We start from the raw sequence: 27,379 nt of genomic DNA, 5'->3' as shown, positions 1-27,379 counted from the left end.
TCACTATTTAAGTTCTATCTGCCCTGAGAACATTTAGATTGCTTTCCACAATGATAAAATATTTAACATGAAATAATCAGATAAAAAGTCCTGTGACTTAGTCCTACTCTACTGAATTAGCCACAGTTGGTTGGATTCATATAACATGCTAAACTAAGCTAAAATGAAGGAAAAGAGATAAAACTTCAACCCAAAGCCAAACAAACATTTTGGCTTAGCTCAATGCATAAACCAGACCTATATGTTTAAAAAACATATTATGTTCTGGAGTCACTTAAGGACATACTGGTACTGTGCTATGGAACAAGGTGTAACAAACCTCAGGCTCGCATATTCCCTTTTCTGCGTTCCCTACTTTTGCTTCCTTCTTTCAAAAGTAAATTAGCCACAGTTCTATTCCATCCAAACTCTGGGTATTCTGATTAATTCAATATCAAACCAAAGTTTGTGAGCCTTAATTTTTCATCAGTTAGAATTTAAACTAAACAGAGCTCCCAGTACACACCAGTACTGAACACACCAGTAAACACACCAGTAAACACACCAGTAAACACACCAGTAAACAGTGGCTAGCTTAAATAAAAAATGGCAGTTTTCATTCATCCTTCTTATATAAAAAGGAGGGGGAATCAATGAGTTATAAATTTCCAAAAGTTAAATATACTAAGAGAAACCATTATTTTTTTCTTACAAGGCCACAGCCTCTGAAATAGAAACCTACCTAGAGAAAAAATATTTGGATCCCATTCAACAAACTAAAACAACAGTCCAGTTGTCGCTTAGTGATCTCAAATTCTTCTTTTTCTGTCTGACATTTGCTGAACTTATGTAGTCACAAGAGCATTTGTTCCCAGGACTTTCTATAGTTCCATGCCAAGACTTAGAAGCTATTTCTGAAATCAGGACCAATAATGCATATGGTCATCTGTAACAATTATAAAATTATTTCCATTACCATTTGGCTTCCCTTGAGTTCTCTGCCCCTCTTGGCCAAATTTTCCATTGACTTATATGGTAATAACATGTAATATAATGTAAACACCATATGCAGACTGTGCAATAGTAACCTCAGGCAAAATAAATGGTCTAAAATTAAATGTAGGGAAAAACATTCCCAGAGAACCAAAAAAAAAACAAAAAACAAAAAACAAAAAAAACCAGCATCAGAAAACCAAGCATGAAACCCACATCAGAATCCTTATAAATAAGATTTCAAGCTGATATTCTTATTTGTTTTCTTTTCCAAAATAAATGTATCATCATTTCCAAAAATACAGATAGACATTCAAGTCTGTGTGGAAAATGGTTAAGGCTATTTGGCAAAACGTAAAATTAATAAATTTATTGCAATGGATTTTTTTTTTGTCAGTAACATGTAAATCATTAAGATTATGGAACAATGTCATGAAAGCCACATGATATTCATTTCCAATATATTAAAGAAGAAAATAAGATAAACCATACATATATATGCATGATAGACAGACAGACATAGATAGAATGTAAGAACAGGCAAGAACCTGGGTAAGATACTTAAATACCTTATTCAGCATAGCATGGATTCTACACATATCATGTATATGAAGTTGGACATCTGCCAACCAGCTGTTTGGTACCGAAATACAGAAAGGAGGCAGCTAAATCTGACTTGGCCCCCCCAACAACTGGCTAGCTGACATCAAGCCCTTTCTTTCTTTCTTTCTTTCTTTCTTTCTTTCTTTCTCTTTCTTTCTTTCTTTCTCTCTTTCTCTCTTTCTCTCTTTCTTTCTTTCTTTCTTTCTTTCTTTCTCTCTTTCTCTCTTTCTTTCTTTCTCTCTTTCTCTCTTTCTCTCTTTCTTTTTCTTTCTCTCTCTCCTTCCTTCTCTCTCTCTCTCTCTCTCTCTCTCTCTCTCTTTCTCTCTTTCTCTCTTTCTTTCTTTCTTTCTTTCCTTCCTTCCTTCCTTCCTTCCTTCCTTCCTTCCTTCCTTCCTTCCTTCCTTCCTTCCTTCCTTCCTCCCTCCCTCCCCCTCCCTCCTTCTCCCTAACTGTTTTTTAAAACATTTTTGGCTCTTGCATGAAGCTAAAGAATTCTAAGCTAAAACCCCACCCTGCTTCTATGACTGCACAATCGCTAGCTGTTAGTCTTCACGGTAGCATCTTCTTTGCTGGTCTGATTGCAGCAAACCAAGCAAACTATACACAACATTAGTGGATCTACACTTTTCTTTTTGATTCAGTGCTATACAAATTGTTCTACAAGCCTGCACGTTCTTCAAGTCCCTTCCACAAAATGAGATCTGTTTGAAAGCATTCATAACAGCAAAAGTGCTTCAACATCTGGTTATAATATCATGAATGTACTCTCAGACAATACTTAAGCAGGATGCTTATAGGAAAAATAATATTACAAATTAAATGAATTAATTTCTCGAGTCCTACTTGCAGAAGTGTCTTGAAAATATCAGTGTTTTTCAACATTTCACCATATAAAGCATTTCAATGTATCCTGTGGGAAAATGCCATCACCAAGATTTATTCTAAGAAAAAAAAATACAATTTTGCATATGCTGAAATAAATTAAAAATAATACTTGAGTCACCCTGGGTGGTTCCAGATCAGGTGGAGACAAATGGGCAGAGAGACCATCCCTTCTGCTCCTTACTATGGTCACCCATGTAGTTCCACTGATGTTAGTGGGGCTTATTTCATGGAGGTTAATACTGGAGTGCAGCTTCTCAATGAAGCTGATCAAAATATGTCAGGTTCAGAGAAATATGCAAGCAACTTTAAGCCATCCTTCTTAACCTGGTGCTTCCCAAAGAGCTGGAATGGTTCCTCTCTCTTGGAGAGACTGAAATTCAACCATCTGGAGAACACCAGGGTGGACAAGGCTGTATTAGGCCATCAGTTAACAGCATTTGGAAGGAAAAAATGATCACCTTACACTGCAGTAACACATAATTAAACTGCATGTTAAAAAGTTAATGAACTGATTTAAAGTAAGTGCTGGCCATATTCATTTTACCTGTCACCTGCCTAAATGTCCTAAAACAAGAGGCAAGTCTATAAAAAGGCATGGCAACTAATTCTGAACAGTTGGTCTCATATTCAAAACAGAGCATGCCAAAGCAATAACTAACTGGATGCTAAAATGACACCCTTTATTGTCTGGATATTCCTTTTCATTTTTTCAGGTCTGACATTTCTCTCCCCAGTGCCTACAGTTCAAAGTCATTAGAGAAATATGATCTAGCATAGCGCAGAATGGCAATTCTAAAAGAAGGGAAGCAACATTTCTTTTTCAAAACCAAGTATCTCCTGAATTACTTGCCTACCTACATTTATTCTATGGATTACCAAAATATGGCTAACATAAGGCTAACATAAGCATGGTATTGCAGACACCTGAAAAGTGACTTAAATCCCTATCACCGTTACAATCAATTATTTTCAAAATCATGCTTTAAAAAATTATGTTGGAAACACTGTTTGCCTATTTCTTTTCTATTAAGGCAGCCATGAACATACAGTACCACAACTGCAACTCAAGACCTGCAGGTACAAGAACGGCAACTCCTGGAACTCTAAGGAATCTTGACTTTTGGTCTTCTTAGCCAGCTGAGGAGCAGTGGAATAAGCAAAGGGATCATTTGCTTCCTGCTATTATTGATGGCGGGATACCAAGTAACTTGGTCCTGCCAGCTAGTCCACTGCCTGATCATCTGGTCTGCAGTGGGTTTCCAGAAAGGAATTGGTGTGTATGAGTGAAAGAGAGGTAGAGAGTAAAAAAAGTTTTATTTACTATTTATTTATTAATTCATTCATTAACCCAAGAGGCAGTTTGGTGTAATGGTTAAGGTTCCAGACTAGAAACTGGGAGGCTGTGAGTTCCAGTCCTGCCTTAGGCATAAAACCATGGGAGGACTTTGAGCCAGTCCCTCTCTCTCAGCCCTAGGAAGGAGGCAATGGCAAAATCTTGCCAAAAAAACTGCATGGGCTTGTCCAGCAGTTGCCAGGAATCAAGGCTGACTCGAAAGCACAAAAACACACACACACACACACACACAAATCTTTTCTCCAGAAGCCAAAGATGATATACACCATTTCCCCCCCAGAGACTGAGCCGAGAACGATTGGTCTGAAGTAACCAAGTAAGTTTGCATGGTTTACACAAAGATGATTTGAAGATGGATTTCAACCTGGGTCTCCCCAGTCATAATCCAACACTTTAATTACTATACCACACAGGCTTTTAAGGGGGATAATATGGGCATATGGCTTCTTGGTGTCAATTTGGCCACCTGAGTCTTTGCTGTCAGCTTTCCTACCAGGGCTCAGCTGTAAATCTCAGCACACCAAGCCCTAAATCCCCTGCTCAGGACTTTACTAGCCTTAGCAGAAGATTCTCAGACATGACTCAACTAGATTAATTTTTTATTGCAAAGCACTGTCCCAATAGCTGATTCTTCATAGCAGAGTAAGGAATTCAGAGCCTTGTATAGCTGTAGCCAACATTTAAACTTCTGGCTCTCACCTTTTCAAGCCAGCGGGCACTTGGCTGGGTTCTTGATGGCCTTGAGAGGCAGCTGGGCTATGTTTTTATAAGAGTTGTCTCTAGCCTGAAAACTGATATTTTCTAGTCACATCATTTGCAGTCTTTATATCTGGGCATGAAAGGTTTGTCTGTCCATGCAATAAGCTCTTCAATAGAAAGCTTCCTGCAGGTGACTCTGAAAGGAGGGGGGACCGCTCACAGAGAAAGGATCTTCCCAAAAGATGGGCTTCAGTCCCCAGAGATGTTCTACTGCCACCTTTTTTATTACACTTTCAGCGAAACACACAAATTATGTATAATTCCCCAAGTACTTATATACAGTATAACTTTAATTGTATCAATAATGGAATGCCGCCTTTACAATCCTGTAGCCTTTTATTTTTTCTATGTTCACCCATTCTGCATAAGTCCTGCAGTTATCTGAATCTTTCTGTAAACCATCCTGGCAGCCTGAATGCAGGGGAATATAATCTTATTTATACAAAAGACAAATCACCACAACTATCTGCGGATTTTTAATTTTTTGCTTTCATGATTGTCTATTTGTCAATACATTATGTGGTGTACATAAAATCTAGTCAGTAATTACAAAATAAGTAATTAATATAAGCATGTTAGGCACATGTTGGTGGTGAATTCCAGATGACAAACAGGACCAAGAATTACTGGAGCATATGTCTCAGTGGATACGTGCAGATTTGCTAAAAGTTGTAGGAACGAACAATTAAATGAGATCTTTTCTTGCTCATTCACAAGCTGCACGTAGTGAGCAAGTGCTAGGTTTAGCTCTTTCCAAGGGAAAAGAAATGCCAACATCAATAAGATTAACCACTGCACTAGCAATAAGGCCCAGCTATTTGTGAGATTAAAAAGAAGCTCAAATGTACATTTATTTTTCACTGCCTTGAAGCACATATGTTTTCTAATCTTTATTAACACAAAAAAACAGTGTAATAGGCTTACTTCCTATTATAGTATTTGAGAACAGCTGCTCTGTAAGTTCTATACTTGTACTGAAAGGAAAGGAAAATGTTAAATTAAATCCTAAAAAAAAGGGGGGGGGGCTTTTAATGGCATGTATATTACTCAGTTGTGAAATACACAATTGACATTTTCTAACCCATGTTTTCACTGCTTCTATGTTCTGCTTACAGAAAAAAACAAAAAACCAGAAACAGTTAGCCCATCTGGAGAAAAAGAGAAATACTTTGGATGTGCATCATTTCAAGCTCACTTAATTCATTATAGCATCAGGACAGATATGGAGTTAATTGCTGTTACTTTGAAGCTCATCCTATTCATTTGAGGATAAATACAATTTTGTTTATATGGACATTCTTGATAAAATAACAGAATAAACATGGGTAATCCTGTACATTCCTGACCTACAGCCTACTTTTGGGCATGCAGAAAAGGTGCTGTAGTAAACAGCATTAATGCTAGTGGACTCTAGCTGTTGATGCTGGGCCATCTGCCAAGAGCCCAATCTTATGCCATCCTCAGGAGGGCACTTGAGGGAGCTTAATTGTGGTCTGCAGGAAAGGCTTTCCAACAGCGCTCTCAGAAGTCACTGCTAAAACTGATAGTAGCAGGGAAGCAGTCCCAACACAACAAAGTTTCTCATTATGGAAATACTTATTATAGGAATGTTGAGCTATTTAAATAAAGATGTTCTTGAGTTGTCTGCAGCTCCTGGTGAATTTATAAACACATTTTTGCAACTTTCTTAGCAGTGTTCAGGAAGTAGTTTGTCACTGTCTTCTTCTGAGATGTTTGACTTCCCACTCTAGGCTACAGACTTAGTACGCCTTGGTAATCGCCTATCCAAGGACTAATCAAGCTTCCAAGCCCAGACAATGCTGGCAGGTGCTGCTACCTACTGAGATTAACTTTTCCCCAATTTTTTGCCAAATTCAAATGGACCAGCAGGCATGGCAATCGAAACAGGGGTTATGTAAGGGTAGGTTCTTAGATGGATAAATACTGAGGGGACTATTATACAAGCATCCAGCTACAGACTTCCCCATTATCAATGAAGAAAGAGGCCTCCTCTGATGCGCCATAAGACTGTGAGAAAAAGACTTTCTCTGAGATATATTGATTTTAAATTGAAAGTAGTTCACTTGCTGGAACTCTGTACATTGCTCTTTTAATCTTAATAAATCTTGCTAAAGAGAACTTTGTAGGAACAATGTTTGGAAAAGATTCACTTACATTTGAGATAGCTGCAAAAGGTCTGGCAGATTATCACATTCTTAGGTGAAAGTTGTGAGCAATTAGTAGCCCAAATCAGCGTACCCAATATTTATCTTAAAGTCAATTGCTTCTACTTGCCACCAAAGATTGGCGGGGTGGGGGGGTTGAATTACTTGGGAAAAAACAGCCAGGAGAAACCAACTTCCCCCTTACCCTGAGCTTTGCTCCCGAGATAGTTCCCATTCTATTCAGCTACTGTAAGTTATAAAAAACAAACAAACAACATTTAAGCTTTGGATTCAGATATATGTTCAATGTCATACTCCCTTGGAAAAGCACTCATCAGAATCTTTTAAAGAAAGATTCTATGTTCATTTCAGAAAGTTTTCATATGGTCTCTAGTAGATTCAAAATTCAGAATATTGCTCTGGTTTCTTTAATAAAATTACAAAAAGAGGGCTTTTTGAATGGAGGAAACAATCATATTAAGAGAGTCTCTCCAGGGCCTGGAAAAAGGTGCTACACCCATCTCAATTTAATCCAGTATTTCTATATCTACTCTTTTTTAAACGAGTACTTTTACATACAAACATATTAGGAATATATGATTCTGAGATTTTAAATTATAGTATGCATTTCAGTGGCGCTCAGGGCCTTATGACATTCTGATTAATAGCTCAATTTCTTCTAGAAAATGGAATGAGATTTTGCCATTTACCATGCAGAACCTCCTCTGCCTGCCCCACTGTGCTAAATGGTATGTTATCACTGGGGCTGGGAAATGGTATAATAAGTTTCAGAGATTTGCCCTTTAGGAACAAAATAGTTTATATCTTCACTGGACAGATGGAAGGACAGAATCTGAGCTCCTGTTACACATTTCCATCTGGCAGACATTTAGCAAAACATGACTTTTTTTAACTCTGATACATACCCAGTAGATATCAGAACTGCAGGCCAGCTTTTATGGACAAGCAGTAAAACACAACCATAAAAAAGACTAATAGTGTTAGGGCAAATGGGCTGGAATTCATTGTCAAGGCAGCTACACATCAGAAATTGCTGAAGCATCTTCTGATAGCTTTGGTGTACAATCAGAGAACACAGTAAGGAAAAGCCAATGGAAAGAACACTAAGAAAGTATGGTAGATAAAATGGGAAGGTTTAACATAATCTTACAGAACAGCTTCTGGATAATTCTTTATCATTGGGGGGGAAGAAACCACAGAGCAATGTGACAGTACAAGATAATGAGCTTAAACAATGACATATGGATGATGAAAATAAAAATGAGATCATTATTCCAGGAAAAATATTTGCTAATATGTCTAAATACTTCCCCCCCATACAGATAGTCCTTAACCTATGACAATTGGGACCAGAAAATTTGTCGTTAAGCAGTGCAGTCATTAAGTGAGGCATCACATGACCGCACCCAATTTATCTACCTTTTTCGCCCCGGTCATTAAGTGAGGCATCATGTGACCTAACTTGCGACCTTCCCTGCTGGCTTCTCCAATGACTTTCCTTGTCGGAAGCCAGTTGGGAAGGTCACAAATGACAATCATTTGACCGCAGGATGCTGCAACCATTGTAAATGTGTGACAGTTGCTAAGCGCTTGAATCATGATCATGTGACAGCATGGATGCTGCAACTGTCATAAGTGTGAGGACTGGTCATAAGTCACTTGTTTCAGCGCTGTCTTAACTTTGAATGGTTGCTAAACAAATGTTGAGGGCTACCTGTAATCTTCTTCCCTGTTTTCTATTGTCAGAAGTTCCTGCTTATTTTTCACTTTAGAAATTACCCTTTCCTATACAAACAATGTCAGTGTACGAAAAGTTCAGTGAATGCATGTCTTTCATTTTGAGTTCACTCCACATGAAAATGCAGTTTACCTAGTCTAGTACTGTGTGCAAAGCTGTGGCAACTACTGATTTGTATACCCAAATGAATACCCTGCATTTCATCTCATTCATTTGTGGAATGAAATTGGTGGTTCTTAAGTCATCAACTTCTTCCATTCTTTCTGCTCTACCATTTTTTAATAGGTCAGAAAAGCATTACATAACTGCTCACACTTACCAGCTGGTAATAGTGCTTTTAAAATATCCATCTGCAAATACAGAATTGCTCAGACTAGTGAATGATTAATTAGGATAAGTAGGGAATTGACCCATCCCAATTTCTCCTCTCCTTCCAGCACTCACTTGGGAGTTCTTAGTTCCACAAATCTATTGTCAGTGTAACCACTGCACCTGAGCAAAACTGCTTGCATTAAAACATAAACCTGGCTAAAATGATAAGTGCATATTTGTCTGCAACTTTATGGACTGTTTATTATAACACAAAAAGCTGTTACAGTCCTTAAAACCATCAAGTTTATATTCAATGAATGAAAATAGTTCCTATTGCTTACTTTGCTCTCTTTGTTCTCCAGCTAAAACAAAAAAGTTCACAGCTACATAGATAAGACAATTCTTAATAACCAATCCTTCTGAATTGCCTTTGTCAAGATCTAGCACAGTCAATGGAGAAACTACTTATTTTTTTACGCGTCTGAAAGCCACAGTTCCCTATAACATGGATACATGATACAAGATTATGGCCCTAGGGATGTATGAGCAGATGGTGCACATATACAATAAGACAATACATTTGTGTGCTACGATCTTGCTACCACACTGAAAAGCATTATGTTTGGTAGGCTCTTACCAAGCTATTAAGCTAGAAAGTCAAAGATCCAATCTACTAGAATTTTTCAAAGCATTTTCCAACATTAAATTACTTTTATGACAGTCTATCAACTACAGTAGCAGCACTGTTCTCTAAATATTACTGTCTTTCCTACAAATCACAGAACTGTGAGTATGCTGAAGCTTGGGTGCAACAAAAAGGCTTTAAAATACTGTTTCACAACTATTTCATTTATTTCAAAACTTTTTTGGGGGGGTAAAATATCACTTCTTCAAAGCAATAAATGATCAGACACTTAGGAAAAGAAAGAAGATAATTTAGGGATGATCAATTCAAAATCAAACAACTCTAAAACATGACGTCACAGTCTGGGGCTTGATAATTCAAGAACCCAGCTGCACACAATGACAAACAAGAAGTAAAAGGGCCATTAATAAAATGAAGGAATGCAACATAATTGATGGGTTTGAATCTATCTTAATTTGACAAATTCTATTCTTCCACAGGATGATCCATACTAATTCAGGACATGCTAGAAGTACCATGCTAAGGGGCAGCTATATCACAGCTGCCTTAACTCTGTGTCACCTAGATAAAGTCATTGAATTACAGTGGGGCAAAAAAGTATTTAGTCAGCCACCAATTGTGCAAATTCTCCCACTTAAAAAGATGAGAGAGGCCTGTAATTTTCATCATAGGTATATCTCAACTATGAGAGACAAAATGGGGAAAAAAATCCAGAAAATCACATTGTCTGATTTTTAAAGAATTTATTTGCAAATCATGGTGGAAAATAAGTATTTGGTCAATATCAAAAGTTCATCTCAATACTTTGTTATATATCCTTTTTTGGCAATGACAGAGGTCAAACGTTTTCTGTAAGTCTTCACAAGGTTTTCACACACTGTTGCTGGCATTTTGGCCCATTCCTCCATGCACTCTAGAGCAGTGATGTTTTGGGGCTGTCACTGGGCAACACAGACTTTCAACTCCCTCCAAAGGTTTTCCATGGGGTTGAGATCTGGAGACTGGCTAGGCCACTCCAGGACCTTGAAATGCTTCTTACAAAGCCACTCCTTCGTTGCCCGGGCGGTGTGTTTGGGATCATTGTCATGCTGAAAGACCCAGCCACGTTTCATCTTCAATGCCCTTGCTGATGGAAGGAGGTGTTCACTCAAAATCTCACAATACATGGCCCCATTCATTCTTTCCTTTACACAGATCAGTCGTCCTGGTCCCTTTGCAGAAAAACAGCCCCAAAGCATGATGTTTCCACCCCCATGCTTCACAGTAGGTATGGTGTTCTTTGGATGCAACTCAGCATTCTCTCTGCTCCAAACACAACAAGTTGAGTTTAGACCAAAACGTTCTACTTTGGTTTCATCTGACCATATGACATTCTCCCAATCCTCTTCTGGATCATCCAAATGCTCTCTAGCAAACTTCAGACGGGCCCGGACATGTACTGGCTTAAGCAGGGGGACACGTCTGGCACTGCAGGATTTGAGTCCTGGCGGCATAGTGTGTTACTGATGGTAGCCTTTGTTACTTTGGTCCCAGCTCTCTGCAGGTCATTCACTAGGTCCCCCCGTGTGGTTCTGGGATTTTTGCTCACCGTTCTTGTGATCATTTTGACCCCACGGGGTGAGATCTTGTGTGGAGCCCCAGATCAAGGGAGATTATCAGTGGTCTTGTAGGTCTTCCATTTTCTAATTATTGCTCCCACAGTTGATTTCTTCACACCAAGCTGCTTGCCTATTGCAGATTCAGTCTTCCCAGCCTGGTGCAGGTCTACAATTTTGTTTCTGGTGTCCTTCGACAGCTCTTTGGTCTTGGCCATAGTGGATTTTGGAGTGTGACTGTTTGAGGTTGTGGAGAGGTGTCTTTTATACTGATAACAAGGTCAAACAGGTACCATTACTACAGGTAACGAGTGGAGGACAGAGGAGCCTCTTAAAGAAGTAGTTACAGGTCTGTGAGAGCCAGACATCTTGCTTGTTTGTAGGTGACCCAATACTTCTTTTCCACCATGATTTGCAAATAAATTCTTTAAAAATCAGACAATGTGATTTTCTGGATTTTTTTTCTCATTTTGTCTCTCATAGTTGAGGTATACCTATGATGAAAATTACAGGCCTCTCTCATCTTTTTAAGTGGGAGAACTTGCACAATTGGTGGCTGACTAAATACTTTTTTGCCCCACTGTAACTAGCACATTCAATATATCCTTGTTCACACAGGTCTTAAAACTGCAATTAATATCTTATCCTACCTTGCTGTAGTCAGCTCAGTAGCATCAAGAGCAGCATCACAGAGGACTGTGGTTGGTGGTTCTTTGAAAGAATCCACATCAGGCTTCAATTTAATGGCATCATCAGGAACAGAAGAACTGGGCAAAAAGAAATAGAAATGTATTAGAACATCTTTTCTGAAAGAAGAATGTTTTTAGAATATCTGTCAGAAGCTGACAAACATTGTTCTTAGGGATTAGTATTAATAATTACTTTAGTGTAATTGATAGGCATTTCTTCAACTGTCATGTGTTTTTATTATTAGCTTTCTGTATCTTTCTCTAAAAGCTCCTCAATCTGACAGCCAAAGGTAATTTGGCACCAAGGCATTTGTAGAAGGGATTTCATAGATTTCAAAGCCATCTTTCAGATCCAAAAGAATGGGAAAATTCAGGTTCCATTTTGGATGTCCTCTCATATTGGATCCCATTAAATTTGGCTGACAATTTTGCAGTGCTCAAGTTTGTCTTTATAGAAGTCTGACTGGAGTGAAGAAAAAAAAAAGTGTTTTAGGTGGACCAGGCTAAGCAGATCTATAAGTATAACTGAAAGGAGAGAAAAATCCTAAATAAATTAATAAGCCCAAAATAAAGATTTAATTTTAATTTTCTTGAAATGCCACATACTAGGAAGATGGCACATAAGAATAGTCCTGCTAGATCAGGCCAATGTCATAGCATTTTGTTTCTTATAATGTCCAGCTAGATGCCTACGGGGATGCTCACAAGCAAAAGGTCCCTCTTCCCTATAGCTGATATTTGAAAGCATGCTGCCCCAACCCAAAGGTAATACTGAGTATTCAAGATTAGTAGCACCTGATATACCTCTCTTCCATGAATTATCTAGTCTTCTATTAAAGCTATCCAAGTCAGTGACCATCACTGTGTCTTGTAATACTGAATTCCATAGGTTAATTATGCAGTATGTGAAGGTTTTTGGTTATTTTTGGGGGGTGGGGGGTGGGAATTGCCTATTTAACCACATTCTGATCAGCTTCACTAAACGATTCCTGGTCCTAGTGGTAATTTTGATTAATTAATCTGTTGCCTTGGTGTGGATATAACGTTACCATTATAGCAACATTATAATGGCAAATGTTGGGGAAGACCATACAAAGACCATACATTATATCAGAATTGTTTAAAACTATGCTTTGTTGAACAACCCATAATAGCCAAGTTATTTTAAAAGCTTAGTTCACACTTAATGGCTAGCCAAAACTACAAATAAACAAATAAATCACATCACAATCTAGCATGATATATAGTTTATTCTTAAATCCCAAGCTCAGTTAAAAAAAAATAGACAACACTGCATCTACCATTTCAAAGTGACCGATATTGTATCTCAGGCTCAAGTTATCATAGGCTGAAACATACAAAACAGTTTTTTAAAAAATCTGTCTTGAAAATATGTTGAAGCCTCACAGTAAAGATTTTAAAATACTTTGGATACAAAATGCTTAAAAATTAGAACTCTTTCAGATTTGCATCCACCTTTCCACAAAGGAGGTTACACACAGATTTCCTCACAAATGACCTAATTTGTTGTCCTGGAGTAGTCTGGTTAGTTCAGGTTAGGGTTTACTCAAAACAGAATCTACCTTTTCCTACTCTTCTGCTCACTGGAATCATTGGAAAGTCTACTAATGCTTTTCAAGACAGTTGACATTTTCTGACTCCAATATACTCCAAATTGATTTGATAAACTCAAGTTGGGCAGCCAATATATTTAAATAAATAAATAAATAAATAAATAATGAACTCATCAAATCTGAAGTTTAATTAAATACTTCAGTGAAATAAATATATTTTAACCTTTAACAAACAGATTAATATTTGCTCACACAGAGATGGAATGTACTATGCAAACAGGATTTTCGGAGAATGAATTATAAAGCAACACTTGATAAAAGGTTTATCTATTGGCGTGTGAATTCTTAAGGAAGACTTGGTAGAAAAAAATGTCTTCCTAATTATGCTTAAGACTCTTGAGACTGAAATAATCAGGAAAAACTTCTCAGTTTAATGACTAGCTGCTTAATGACAGTTGAAATGTGCACATAATAAATATATTCAACAGATCAGTTGGTTCAACCTCTAAATCACTGGTAGCATAATCAACAGCAAATATCTGAGTCAATGCACAGTGATAGTATACACAAATCAATCTGAGGGTAATTTTTAAGCCTTTGAGGAAAGTAAACTAATAATGAGACATATAACCTACATACGCAAGAGGTTTCTAAATACTATGGGTTGAAGGTTGAATTTACAATGTATTCACAACATTTCTGATACAAGCACATACGTAGTGCTTGCAACGCACAATACTCTTCCACATCTGCCATGGTAACCACAGTCATTTTTTTTTCCTACATACCATATTGACTTAAAATAATTATTAACACAAAATGGCTTATTCAGGCATCTCCGGATGTTGAAGTCAGGGAATATGTTTCAGCATTCTTAATTGTCCAGTATTCAGAAGTCAAATGGATTTTAATCTACACTGCTCCACATCAGTCCACAGTCCACAGATAAGAACAGTACAAGATTTACACTGAGACAACATTCTTATCCAAATAGCTTTCTATGCTAGCCACAAGGCAATCTAGAGAAAACATATAAACACGTCCTTCTCTTTTCCACAATGTATAACACATTATATAACCTTGTGTTTTAGACTTCCATAATTTCCCAACAAACTGGTTATTGAAAACTTTTGTACCCTCACTTTTTGTGCTACATCATAGAATCCGAAGAACTTGAAGGCACCATTCAGTCCTCAGAATCACTTTTTAAAGAATCTCCAAATTAGATTCTTTGAGCCATTTTTTTTCTTCATGCAAATTGTTCCCAAGATTATTCTTGATCTAACTCAGTGAGATGATGCACTTTATGGAGGCATGCTACTATGTCTTGCTGCAATGATGGGTCTTCAGAGGTGTACTGACAAAGCATTATGTTGGGACATACTGCCTTGATCGATCAAGCTTTTCATTTTGATGAAATCTGTACCAAGTGGAGTGACGGACCAAAGCCACCCCACCAGTTAGAAATGGGGCACTTCAATTTTTTGTTGGAAAAAAGTGGCCTTTCAAAGATCTGTACAGCCCTATCCCTGATGAAATAATGATGATTTTTTTAAAAAAAAGATTTAACACATGACATGGAAGGGCAGGACATAGTTATGTAATGCCCAAACCTTCCATTTATAACTGTATCACTTGTTTAGATAGGGCTTCCTCCAATGTAATGAAGTCAGTGTGAACCAATATATTTCACTAAGAGCCTGTGATGGGCTAGGCCTGACAGAGCCACACTGACAAGTCCTTGGTCTAAATACTAATATTTACTGTTTAATATGTTTAGTTTAGAGTAAAAACCACATTGGAACTTAGACATTTTTTCTGGAATGAATTTTACAAGTTTGTAATCTGCCTAGAGCCACTAAATGGTGAAGGTTAATGTGAACCTTCACATTAAGTAAAGCTATGATCAATCTCTGTTCATATTTCTGTTTATTTAGATAACAAAACATTTCTAGAAGTTCTAATGAGCTACTCAGGGTTAGATTAAGTTACAGTAGTACTACATTGCGGTATTTGCTAGGAATACATTTAAGCAGAAGTAGCACAGCTGGCATGACATTTTGGTTTAGTCGGGGACTTGCTGCAGCCCACCACCAGTTATCTTCTTCGCTTATATCTCTGCCGTCTATGGGCTTATAAAGAAATAACAGCAAAGGAGAGGAGCAGGCAGATTACACCTAGAAGATCAGAGCAACTGCAAGGGTAGTAATGATAGTAGTGAGGAAGAATGAAGTGGGAATGAAGTGAATACACACTAGTCAGGAAGGAATGAAGTGAATACACACTAGTCAGGAAGGTGAAAGAAGTGACCTCATAAAATTCCTCAATTTTCATCAAGTTCTGTAAATGATCTTCTGTAAACGAAATGTCGATATTCTTGATTTTGGATATGAAGAATCAAGAAATTGCAAAATGCAATTTATATAACCACATACTAAATACAGTACCTAAAACAACATGGGGGGCGGTTGGTACTTATTCTATTGGTTCATCGTTCTAATAGTGTTCAAACAAAAGAGAGATTTTGGTTCCAAAGTAAACTCTGCTAAAATGGACTCTGTCATAATCTATAACTGAACTACCCTAAAATATCTGCTAATAGTCTAAAACAAGAACAGACTAAATAGCAAGATAAACTACATATCTACTTTTTCTTCAGTTGTATTACTGACAGCAAAAACATATGATGGTGTATGATGAAGCTGCTCTGGGTACTGACTTTTTATTTTCCAGATATCAAGGCTGTTTAAAAAAAAAAAAAAGACTCACTGGGCATATTTTCACTTTTTCCTGTGAAATCATTTATTGTGATAGTTTACTGATTTCTGTGCTTATAAACAAGGAGGTTTGAGTATCCTCTAGCTTCCTGGTGAAATAAATAATTAAATTCTCTCAAACCCTTGAAATTAATATGAAACAGCATAACTATAGCCACTGAACAAATACACACAAACAAAAATTACAATTAAAAGAAGAAACATGCTGTCATCCTCATTCTACTGTTCCTTGCAATGAAATATTTTATAAATACTTGAACTTGATTCCAGAATTCGTAGTATACAATGTTCCCAGGGTTCTTAGAAGATTAATAGAAACCTGGAGGTGGCATGTAGAACAGTATAAGGTCAAGTCTGTTGGATGCAAAGCCTTTAGAAGTTAGAGAAGACCAAAATTATGGTTGCTTTAACTTCTTCCTTAAACATCTCCTACAAAGATCAGCTCACAACTCGCAAGGTAATTGGGCCCATTACTGAATACAATTTACATCTTCCAAGCTTCCAGGAATTCCCTAGCATTTTTGCATTTAGCTTGGTCTAGGATGTCACAGTTTCCCAGTTGAAACTATGGTTGAGTCTGTCCATGTGTTGTGAAATGAAGGAATATTCATTGGTTCTTCTGACTGCTAGTTGGTATTCACAGATGCGCACTGCTAGTCTTCTGCCTGTCTGTCCTACATAGTGGCTGTTACAGTCCTTACACTGTATGTTATAGATGTCCAGCTGAAGAATTACTGGAGGATGAAGAAACCAACTTCCCAGTAAACACCAACCCAATACAAAAAGTAGACAACCTGAGCAAGAGAACCCTCAATGACCTAACTAAGAAAGGTCAAATCACAAAAGAAGAACAGTAGTGGATGAAAAGTTGTGGACCCATTCTCCTGCACTTCTATGGATACTCAAAAATACACAAGCCCAACATACCTCTTCATCCAATTGTATTGTTACCAGGGACCCCAACATACAACATAGCCAAAGGACTTACAAAAAAACTTTGACATCTCACAGAGGGGAGAAAATATTCTATCAACTCCCCACCACAGTGCCTCCAGAAAAAACAAAGACCTAAAAATAGAAGAAGATTAAATTATGGTTTCATTTGATGTCACAGCGCTCTTTATGTCCACAGATCCCGAACTAGCAAAATAATCCATGGCAGCAACACCACACAACATGCCTGACCTAGCCAAATACATTTAGATCAAAATACCCAGAATCGTGGACCTCATCAACCTCTGCCTCACTACCTACTTTCAGTATGATGGACAAATATACCAACAAATCAGAGGAACATCTATGAGATCACCACTCACAGGACTCATAGTAGAGATCATAGTACAGTGTCTAGAAACTATAGCACTTCCACACATACAACCAAAAGTATGGATCCAGTATGTAGACGCCACCTTCATCATAATAAAAAAGGAACAACTAGAGAAGACACATGAAACAATCAACAACATCTTCAAAGGAATAACATTCACAAGGGAAGAAGAAAACAACAACACACTACCTTTTCTGGATATCCTCATCAGAAGAGGAAAAGATAGCAAATTAGAAATGAAAGTCTATCAAAAAAACAACCCACACTAACCAAGTGCTCCACTACCAAAGTAACAACCCAATCTCCCACAAGAGGAACTGTGAAAGAACATTATTCAAATGAGCACAAATGCATTGCAGCAACCCAGAACACCAACCCAGAAAAAGGAAACAGACCACCTATTCAACATCTCCCAACAATATGGATATCCACGAAACTTAATCAAAAAGTGCCTAACCACTCAACCCACTACAGCACAACCATCACAAGCTATGAAAAGGATAGCATTACCACACATCAAAAACATCTCAGAAACAATGAACAGACTCTTACAATCACACAGCATCACGTGTAGCACACAAACTAACTAAAGCCCTCCAAAACATCTTAAATAAACCAAGAACTAGCCCAAGAAGAAAAAACAGGAGCCATCTACAACATACAGTGTAAGGACTAACAGCCACTACGTAGGACAGGCAGGCAGAAGACTAGCAGAGCGCATCCATGAACACCAAATGAAATGTCTGTGAGCAAACAACCCAACTAAGAGAGCACCAAGGACTCCACAGTTCAACCCTGAGCTACATATGTTCTGTTCGATTGGAATCTTTTTTTTCTCCAATCAGACATACCTCAGTCAGTAATATTGAACAAACTTCTCTGAAAGACAGCTAGTTTCTAATTCTCTTTCCCTAAAAACTTCAGTCACAGGGAAGCATGTTCCATGTTATATTCTCAGCCAACAAAGGAAAACTAATCATATCTGAGGAAGACATGGCCAGGAATCTATTGTTTAACCTAGTAGGTCCCACGAATAAAGCAGAACAAACCAAAACCCTTGTACTGTATTGCAGAAAATCTGTTTCATGTAGGTTCATCAGACAAGGAAAATGGTCATCAAATAGTAATTTGCGGTAAAAACCAAATTTAAGTCACCTTCATATATAATATTCTTTGTTAAGTTTTAGCTTAGTGCATTGTATGAACTGTGACCTGTAATTTAGAAATCATGGTTCATCATTTAGCATATTATGAGACTGCTTGTTGTAGTTTAATCAACAGAATGTATTTAGAGAACATGTGGCTTAATATGATGTGGGAGCTCTGCCATGGATTAGTTAGTTCTTAGAATATGCCATACTTTGGCATGATAAGAGCAAGACAATATAATTCTGGTTTTAAGTAGATCTATTTTAAACTAATTACAGTATTCTTCAACCACAGTTTGTTGGTATGGGAAAAATAATAAAACATGGCTAAAGAAAAAGAAAAGCAAATATTTCCATCCTCCTATTCCTTTTAAGCATACGGTGGAGGAAAAGTCTCAGAAAGAGCATGTAGTTTGTTCATAGTTTTTTAAAATATGCAGATATCTTAATTTCACTCTAAAGTCCATGTAATAGACACAGAGTATGTGGAATTTAATTTTCTTTAGAACTATAGTGGTACCTCTACTTACGAACGCCCCTACTTATGAATTTTTCAAGATACGACCAGCTCCGGCCCCCAAAATTTACCTCGACTTGCGAACTCGCCTTGACTTACGAACTGGATCTGCAGCCATTTTCCACCCGTTCCACGTGGTCCGCGGCCATTTTTCCGCCCGTTCCACGTGGTCCGCGGCCATTTTTCCACCCTTGCCGCGTGGTCTGCGGCCGTTTTTCCGCCCTTGCCGCGTGGTCCGCGGCCATTTTCCGCCCGACACGTGGTCCGCGGCCATTTTTCCGCCTGACACGTGGTCCGCGGCCATTTTTCCACCTTGCCGTGTGGTCCGCGGCCGTTTTTCCGCCCCTGACGCGTGGTCCGTGGACGCCGGAACGGATTAACGGTAATTACATTGAACCTTATGGGAAAATTTGCCTCGTGTTGCGACCAATTTGAGTTGCAACCAGAGTCACGGAACGGATTAAATTCGCAACTCGAGGTTCCACTGTATCTTGCTTAATCTGGAACTTTCAAATGTGTTGAACTTCAATCCCCACACTTTTTTTATGAATTATGAAAACGAATATTAATGCATTTGGGGAACAAGCAGTTGGAATAAACAAGTCTATTTTTTCAGACTCTGTTTTTAGAAAATGAACAAGCAACCTACCCCAACTCCATAAAGTTTTAGCACAGCCTAGTGTAGCAGATGAAATAATTTTACTTGAGTATACACTTGAGAGAGATTCTGGACATTACACAGATTATTTTTAAAGAAAACATGTCCTAATATTTTAATTCTGAAATGATCCAGAGAAGCCAAAAAAACCATCAGTAACTTTTCCCCCCTCTCCCTTTCCTGTGTCTTTCATAATATACAGACAAAGCATACTCAAAACTTGTTCACTACAATTCCCAAAAGCACTTAGTCAAAAATATAATGTTTATACCAACACACTAAAAAAATAACTGATGGAAATTTGTGAAAAGCAGCACTCTCATATTCAGTGTACCACATAAGAAGCACAAGAAGATCACTTTAATTTGTTTAACTGCCCCTGTAGTACAGAGATAATCCTTAAGGGATGTTTGTGAAATCTCCTCCAGTCTATTTTTATGGTAATAAAAATTTTGCCAACCAAATCTGTATACAACAAGGCAACAGTGCAAGGCAACAAGTACAGCTCATGGCAATTGCATCCTGAAAAAGATTTCAATTTCTCATCAGTTTAAGAAAACATAGTGTGGATAGGCTTACAAAAAGCCATGTCTATCCTAAACATAGAAACCTGGAAAATTAGGAGTTCCTTCATCTTCTATATGACTAGGTTACAAGCCAAGCCATGGTTTATTTAGTCATAGAGTACTGCATAAACAATGGTAGTGTTCACACAAAACATAATGTCAAAAACAAAAACAATTCTTCAAACCAACAGTTGCTAATTTCATATAACACGCTAGGCCAAAATCAAATACTCAATATGCATGTCCAATGTATGAACTCAGTCTACTACTCCAGGCTGTTTTCCCCCTCGAGTAGACAAAAGTGAATATGGTACTTTAACATCTGAGACTTAACTATAACTACTGCAAACACGTTGTTCTCAATCCTGCATTGCTATTTTTTATGATTCTAGAATTCATATAAAAGCAAAACATCACCTTAGTAAGCCTGATTGCTAAATACAATCTATCTGGCCTAGGAAGTGGGAAGAGATCACGAACCATTAGGAGAGGAGAAAAGGTAACATAATCCTGAGAAAGTAGAAAGGGTTGGAAAGGAACACCACCTTGATTTTATTTGGTATAAGAAAGGGCAGTGAGAAATTCTGACAGGCTTTCAAGATTTTGTTAGTCTACCCTACAATAGCAAAGAGCATTCCTGGAATCGCTTCTGTTTCTATTTCTTAAACCAGCCTATCTTGAAGGGCTGACGTTACCAAACCCCCCCCCCCCAAGATATGCATTTGGGGTGGATGCAGTAAGAGAACAGTCTGACAATGACTGTATACGCAGATGAAAATGGAATTTCATGACAGCTCTTTGGAATCTTGGCAAGCTAAGCAAAACTCTTGCCAGGTGATGAGATTAGTCAGAAAGCTGCATCTGGGGGCCAGAACCCCACCGCTGCATACATCTTTTTCATTCAGTGGAGGACAAGGGAAAAAAATCCCAAGTGAGTCACTAAATGTACAAGAGACATATGCTTAGAGAATAACACCCATGTATGTTGGAGCTTACAGCCTATGCAACCCAATCTCCCTTGATGGGAAAAAAAGACATTTAAATTATTAGTGCAGTTAGCCTGAAACAGCCTTATTTAATCCATGTTTTCTTGGTGAGTTGAGATAGATTACAATTCCCAGCCAGTATTTCTACAGTTCTGGAGAACATGATTAAAATACATTTAAGTCCAGGAAAAGTCACCAGAGCTTTCTTAGAGAAATGCGGCTTCTCAACTCAGAGAAACAAATACACCTAAATAGCAAGGTACGGTTTCTATGTTCATGAAAATGGTTTTGATTTGAACCTATATTTTTACAACTACAGCTGAAAGAACTTCATGTGGTAGACATATTTCACTTTTAACATTGTCAATAAATTCACCGCCATCGTTGCAAAAATTCAGGTTGTTTAACTTTGTCCTCAAAAGCAAAAAAAAAAGAGGGGGGAGGGGGCAGGAGAAAAGTGGAAAACTGGAGTACAATACTGAAACTGTATCAACAAATCAGAGCAGCCCACGTTTAACAGAAGCAGGCTAAAGCAAGAGCCAGACAATGCATTCAGTATCACTGAAGGTAAGGCCAGCTTGGTGTTCTAGTTACAGTGGGTTCAAAACACTGGCTAGATTCACACAGAACGCTAGGGCAAGGGTGCATTTTCTCAGTTCAGCTCAAATCTCACCGGATGTTTGAAGGACAAATATGCTGGGATCTCCTTTGGAATTAACAGGAAATTCAAGTAAATCTGATCACCCCAAACAATCCAAACCCATGGTGTCACAAGAAGAGAGCAGGTGCGCACAAGCAACTGAATAGACTTAATAGTGCATTTTCATCGGCAAGGCTCAAACCTTGAAACTTACATGAAATATAAATGCACAGGTGATACAAAAAAGCCTATTGTAGCCTCACTGGAAAAACAGCCTTACAGCCAGTTGATTCAGAAGTTAGTCCTAGTGAGTTTATGAGAGTTTCCAAATATGCACAGAATTGCAGCACCAATGCTAGGTAAGCATCAAAATCAATACTGCAGAAGAATATCACACAATTTGATTCTGCACATACTTATATGGAAACAAGTTCCAACCATCTTAACAGACTTTGTGAAACTGCATACTAAAGTAGCAACTCTGTATACATCTATCAAGAAATAAACTCAATGCAATTTATCTATGAATAGCATAGCATAAATCAAATGGTACCCACTCATTTTAAAGGCGAGTATTTTACTCATTTCACAGAAGAAACCCTAAAATGTTTCTTTTAAAAAGTTGCAAAGTGTGAAAAAAATCATAAGTAAGACTAAATCTGGATTTCTACTCATTGTGATGACAATTTAACTCCCTGAGAAGTTATGAGCTTATCTCCCCCTAAATAAGCACAATTTATTCTGCCACTACCCTAGCACAATAAACAGCAATCCTTATAAATGTCAAGAATGTCTGTTTAAAATGAGAGGGTGAAGCACTTGTCTTCCTCGTACTTTAAGCCTGCAATTTACGGCTTGTAAAAGCAAAGCCAAAAGTTTTCCCGGACAATGCCGGGGCCAAGCCTCTAGGTCTCCATGGAACTGATAAACACATTCTGTGAGTCAGAAACATTCAGGCATATTTTAAAGCCATGTGCCAACTGTCTTCAGTGACCAGAAAATAAAGACAATTTGCTTTCTTTGATTTGTGGCATTTTTTTTTCTTCCAAAGAGCACCTAAGCAGAGTCACGGTTTAATACATACAACAGAGGATGAGTCACCTAAGGAAGGGGGAAAATCGGAAGAATCAAATTAAAGGTCACTTTGGTTACACGGTTACTGAAAAAGCCCCGAGCAAACTCAAGCCCTAAATTCAACCCTTTACAAAGCGAATCCCACTCATCAGAGTTAAAAGGAAAATAGTTCACTGAGCACTGTACTGTTGGATCATCATCCGCTTTAAAAGGTAAAATCCAAGAATGAGAGCTCTCACGAGGCGGCTTATTCCACTGGAGGGGGATTCTTACAAAATAAATAAATAAATAAATAAACAAACGCACACTGACAGTCAGAAATCAACATACCCAAGCCGCCTTTTGGCAAATCCACTCGAATGCAAAACTTATTTTACAAACCGAAGGAAATCAGCCTCCGCCTGTTGTGGGTCGCATTGCCTACCACCACTATCCGGAAAAGCTGTTAGACGGTTCAACCACACAAAAGGCCAATGGCTATTAAAAAAAAAAAAAAAAAGAAGGTCCTGGAGGAGCCCAACTTGAGAAGCTCCTCCCCCAAGGCTCCCAGAGGAAGAGCGGGCGTCTAGCAACCAGGCAGTCGCTCGCCAGGCATCTGAGGCTGCTCCCGGGTCGCTGGAATGTCGGCACGCCTCCCGCCCGCAGCCGCCTTCCCTTGTGGGTGGGGAAAGCGCCCGGACAGCTACAGGCGATGGCGAAGACTTGGGGGGTACTGAAGTCACAATACAGTAATCTGGAGCTCCTACTGCTCCCTCCTCCTGCCCCCGAGAGCAACGCGTGTGGACGCCAGGAAAAACAAACACGTGGTGCCTGTGGTGCGTTTTAATTCCTTTCTCTCTCCAGCCCTTAGCGGAGTTGCTTTCCAGGACTTTTTGAGTCATGATAAACCGATCGCTGTCTTGAATTTTCGGAAACACTTTCCACTCGACGCAGCAGTAATAGCCCTGTTCTGACACAAATGAGGTTTTATGAAATATCCCAGGCCGGACCTTTCCTCTCTGAAGCTTTCATTTTAATACTTCCGTCGTATCCGCCCAATCTTGGAATTAACACTAGAAAGGGTTACAACAACTTGTTAAACGGTGGGGGAGGTTAACAGTCTGCGCTCCATTGCTTCTTCTACAGCTCTATTTGCTCACAGGCACGGAAGTTGTGGCCGAATTTTAGAAGTTCCGATTCTGCAATTCCAAATTATATTAGCCCCTAAACATATTGGAATGGGACTCTTGATTTTTTTTTTAATGACTTCTAATTCACAGAAGCTCATGGATGCTGTTAAAACTGATAAGTCTTTCACGGAAATAGGAGGAAAACATAAAACAAGGATGTACAGTGAAATCTTGCAAATGTCTGTTCAAATGTCTAAGCAATTCAGAATGTGGAAGGATGCACAACAATCTGATGTCCTCCAGATAATCCTGTAACTCCCAGGATTCCCAGCCAGCATGGCTTTGGGGAACATTTTTATAGCCTCTTAAGAGATGTCCCTCTGGAATTAAATACTGTTAGCATGTCCAATACTGAAATAGTGGCACAGTTGGTGACAATGGGAGAATACTGTAGGGAAAACAGTGGGTCTCATTTTTTTTTATTTTAATTGCTATTTTCAGCTGTGTAATCTTGGTTATAATCTTTAATTATTCTGCAAATAATATACAGACTTTGGTTATTGTACACATAGCTATTAACTATGCTTGCATGATGTACCATTCCTCTGTATTAGATTAATAGGACTGTGTGAACCTTATTTATCCCACCACATGAGGCCTTTTGCCAAGTTCAGAAGCCTACCTGACATGGATGAACAGAGAGCAGACCTGCACAAGGAGATCAAGATTCAAATTGTCACCTAGCTCCAAATCACAGCTTGCTATGATGTTGGGTGAGTCATTGCCTCTTTTTCCAACCCACCTCAGTGCTGTTATGAGGGTGCAGTGCATGCCACCACTATCAGAGGGAAAAGGTGCATGGAAACATCCATATCTAAGGAAAGTGAAAGTTTCAAAGAAGCTGGGTGTATATGGCTGCTAATGTATGATCTTCTTAAGCATATTTTTAAGCAATAGCTGGCTGAGTTCACAAACCATGATTTGCACATCACACCAAAACAGAATCAAATAGCCTACCATGCAGTTCAGCATAATGTGAACCAAGAAAACAAGACTGCACAAATGCTCTAGATCAGCCTTTGGCAGCTAGTTCTATTCTCCCATCATCTAGCATGGAAAAACCCCCAGTGGATACAACTTCATTTTTTACCAGAATGGAGAAAGATTTGTAGGAAAGCTAGATCATTATAGGGAAAAGTAAAAATTTTGAGCCAGAATATGATAAACTCTGAAGCAGTAACTGTTACTATTCAATGGGTCATCCATACATGCCAGATGTTGTGTAATACACTAAAGAAGATTTGGGCAAAGGGAAGAACTGTTCATAAGGACTGAGGTATGCTCTTTTCTGCATATGTTTTTTCTTGTTAGGGGCTATGGGAAAGAAGTATAAAAATGAACAGTGAAATGGAATAAATAACAACATTACAAATTTCTCCTTGTTCTCCAAATGCTTTCAGTGGTAATGTGTTCAAAAGAATGACTCTGATTTGAGAAAAGATCTGTTGGTTACTGAATTCAATACTCTGCCCTGTTCCAATATTTTAAATGAACAGCGATTTTTCTTTTTAAAGCAGCTGCCACAAGATTACCCTTCAAAGGGACAAAACTCTGTAGAGAACCTGAATTTGAATGAAGTTCCTAGCTGTCTGCTTTGCTCCAGGTAAAAGAAAATCTGTTCTGAAAACCCCATCCCCATGTTGTCCCACCAAATAAAACATACAACCTTCCTATTTTACCAAACAGTATTGCTAACGCTATTGTTCTCCCCTAACCTAACAATATATTTACTATGACACAATTTAGACCAAATTGTGGGACTGAATTCCATAATCAGTGTACAAAGGATTATAGCCCAACTACGAATTTATCTTGCAATATAAATATTGTAGCCCATATTTATATTTTGTTACCATTACCTATTCATCTGTTTTGTCTCTACTATCACACTTAAGATTGTAAGGTATTCATGAGACACATTTTTCATTATGTTATAAAACAACGTAAATTGTTGATGTATATAATAATGATGATATAAGAATGAAAGAGGGCAAGACTCAGCCTTGTTTCTCCCAGGTCTCTCAGAATCTGCCTTACTTATCCTAGAGATAAATGCTCAAGAAGAGAGGAACTGAAAAGGATGAGCAAGAAAGACCTGCTTAGCACCAGCCAATCAGGAATCTAACTGATCTCTTTCCAGCTATTCCCTCTACAATAACCTTTGAGCATGTGCTGAAGCAATGCAGGGAATAAGTACCTTGCTTAGTTAGCCTGGCTATTTTAATATTTGCAACTCTGGGTATGACTGTTGCCTTTCATTGTTTTACTGCATCCCCCTTTTCCCAATAATTTCTAGAGATTTGGCTTCATTGATTTTCTAAGGGAATTTCTCATTAAAACCTTCCCCATACAGGTAGTCCTTGCTCAATGACCACAATAGGGGCAGGAAAATTCATTGTTAAGCAGGTGGTTGTTAAGCGAGTTGCACCCAATTTTATCACCTTTTTTGCAGTGGTCATTAAGCGAATCACCATAGCCATTAAGCGAATCACATGGTTCCCCATTGATTTTGCTTGCCGGAAGCTGGCTGTGAAGATCACAAATGGCGATCATGTGACCTTGGGACACTGAAATCATCGTAAGTGTGAGCTGGTTGCTAAGCACCCGGATTGTGATCATGTGATTACAGAGGTGCTGTGACAGTTGTAAGTGCGAGGACTGGTTGTAAGTCCCATTGTTCAGCACCATTGTAACTTCAAACAATCACTAAATGAATGGTTGTTAAATGAGGACTATCTGTATGCCAGCCTGCACAGTTCAGTAACTACCCTTTGTATTTCAGGATTAGTATCCAGTTTGTTAAGAACTTTATATCCAGGTTTTGAGCAGGAAGTTCTGTTGTACCTTCTTACCTCTTTTTGCTTAGGTCTGGGCTGAAGGAAGTAGCTCTTGACAGAAAGGCTAAAAATTCCCCATCTGGACAGACTAGGCATATCAGGAAATTCAGCTGACTAGATTTAGTAACTCTGAGAGGAAGGGCTCCATCAGAGATATGATTGATTTCAGCATTTTTGTCTGGACAGCAAACAGAGTTTGTGTATTGGCTTGGAATAAAGTATGACATGAACTATCATCCTGAAAGTCCTGCCTATGCCTCTTGTATTCCCCCTTAAAAATGGGAAAGGTTCCCTTGAATTGAGTTTGATTCCTGATGACTACATAGACACATCCATGTAGTTTTCTTAGCAGCAATATGAAAGTGAT

General features: G+C 38.4%; 1 protein-coding gene across 8 annotated transcripts in view; it reads right to left on the bottom strand.

The window, feature by feature from the left end:
- Nucleotides 1–27,379, bottom strand: part of TACC2 (transforming acidic coiled-coil containing protein 2) — a 180,241-nt gene that overhangs the window by 97,189 nt on the left and 55,673 nt on the right. For all 8 annotated transcript variants that reach the window (XR_015794400.1, XM_088132061.1, XM_025167862.2 and 5 more), the window contains one exon: nucleotides 11,701–11,817. Coding sequence is in view for 7 of the 8 variants with exons in the window: in XM_088132061.1 (XP_087988187.1) it covers nucleotides 11,701–11,817 (117 nt within the window). In the remaining variant the exon portion in view is untranslated. The remainder of the gene's footprint in view (nucleotides 1–11,700; nucleotides 11,818–27,379) is intronic.

The sequence above is a fragment of the Python bivittatus genome, unplaced genomic scaffold, assembly GCF_059951505.1.
Source record: "Python bivittatus isolate LINGU-HERP-01145 unplaced genomic scaffold, Pbiv_v1 ctg000980_np1212, whole genome shotgun sequence".
Lineage (NCBI taxonomy): Eukaryota > Metazoa > Chordata > Lepidosauria > Squamata > Pythonidae > Python > Python bivittatus.
The sequence above is the reverse complement of the archived record's forward strand: the minus strand, read 5'-3'. Positions and strand labels throughout refer to the sequence as shown.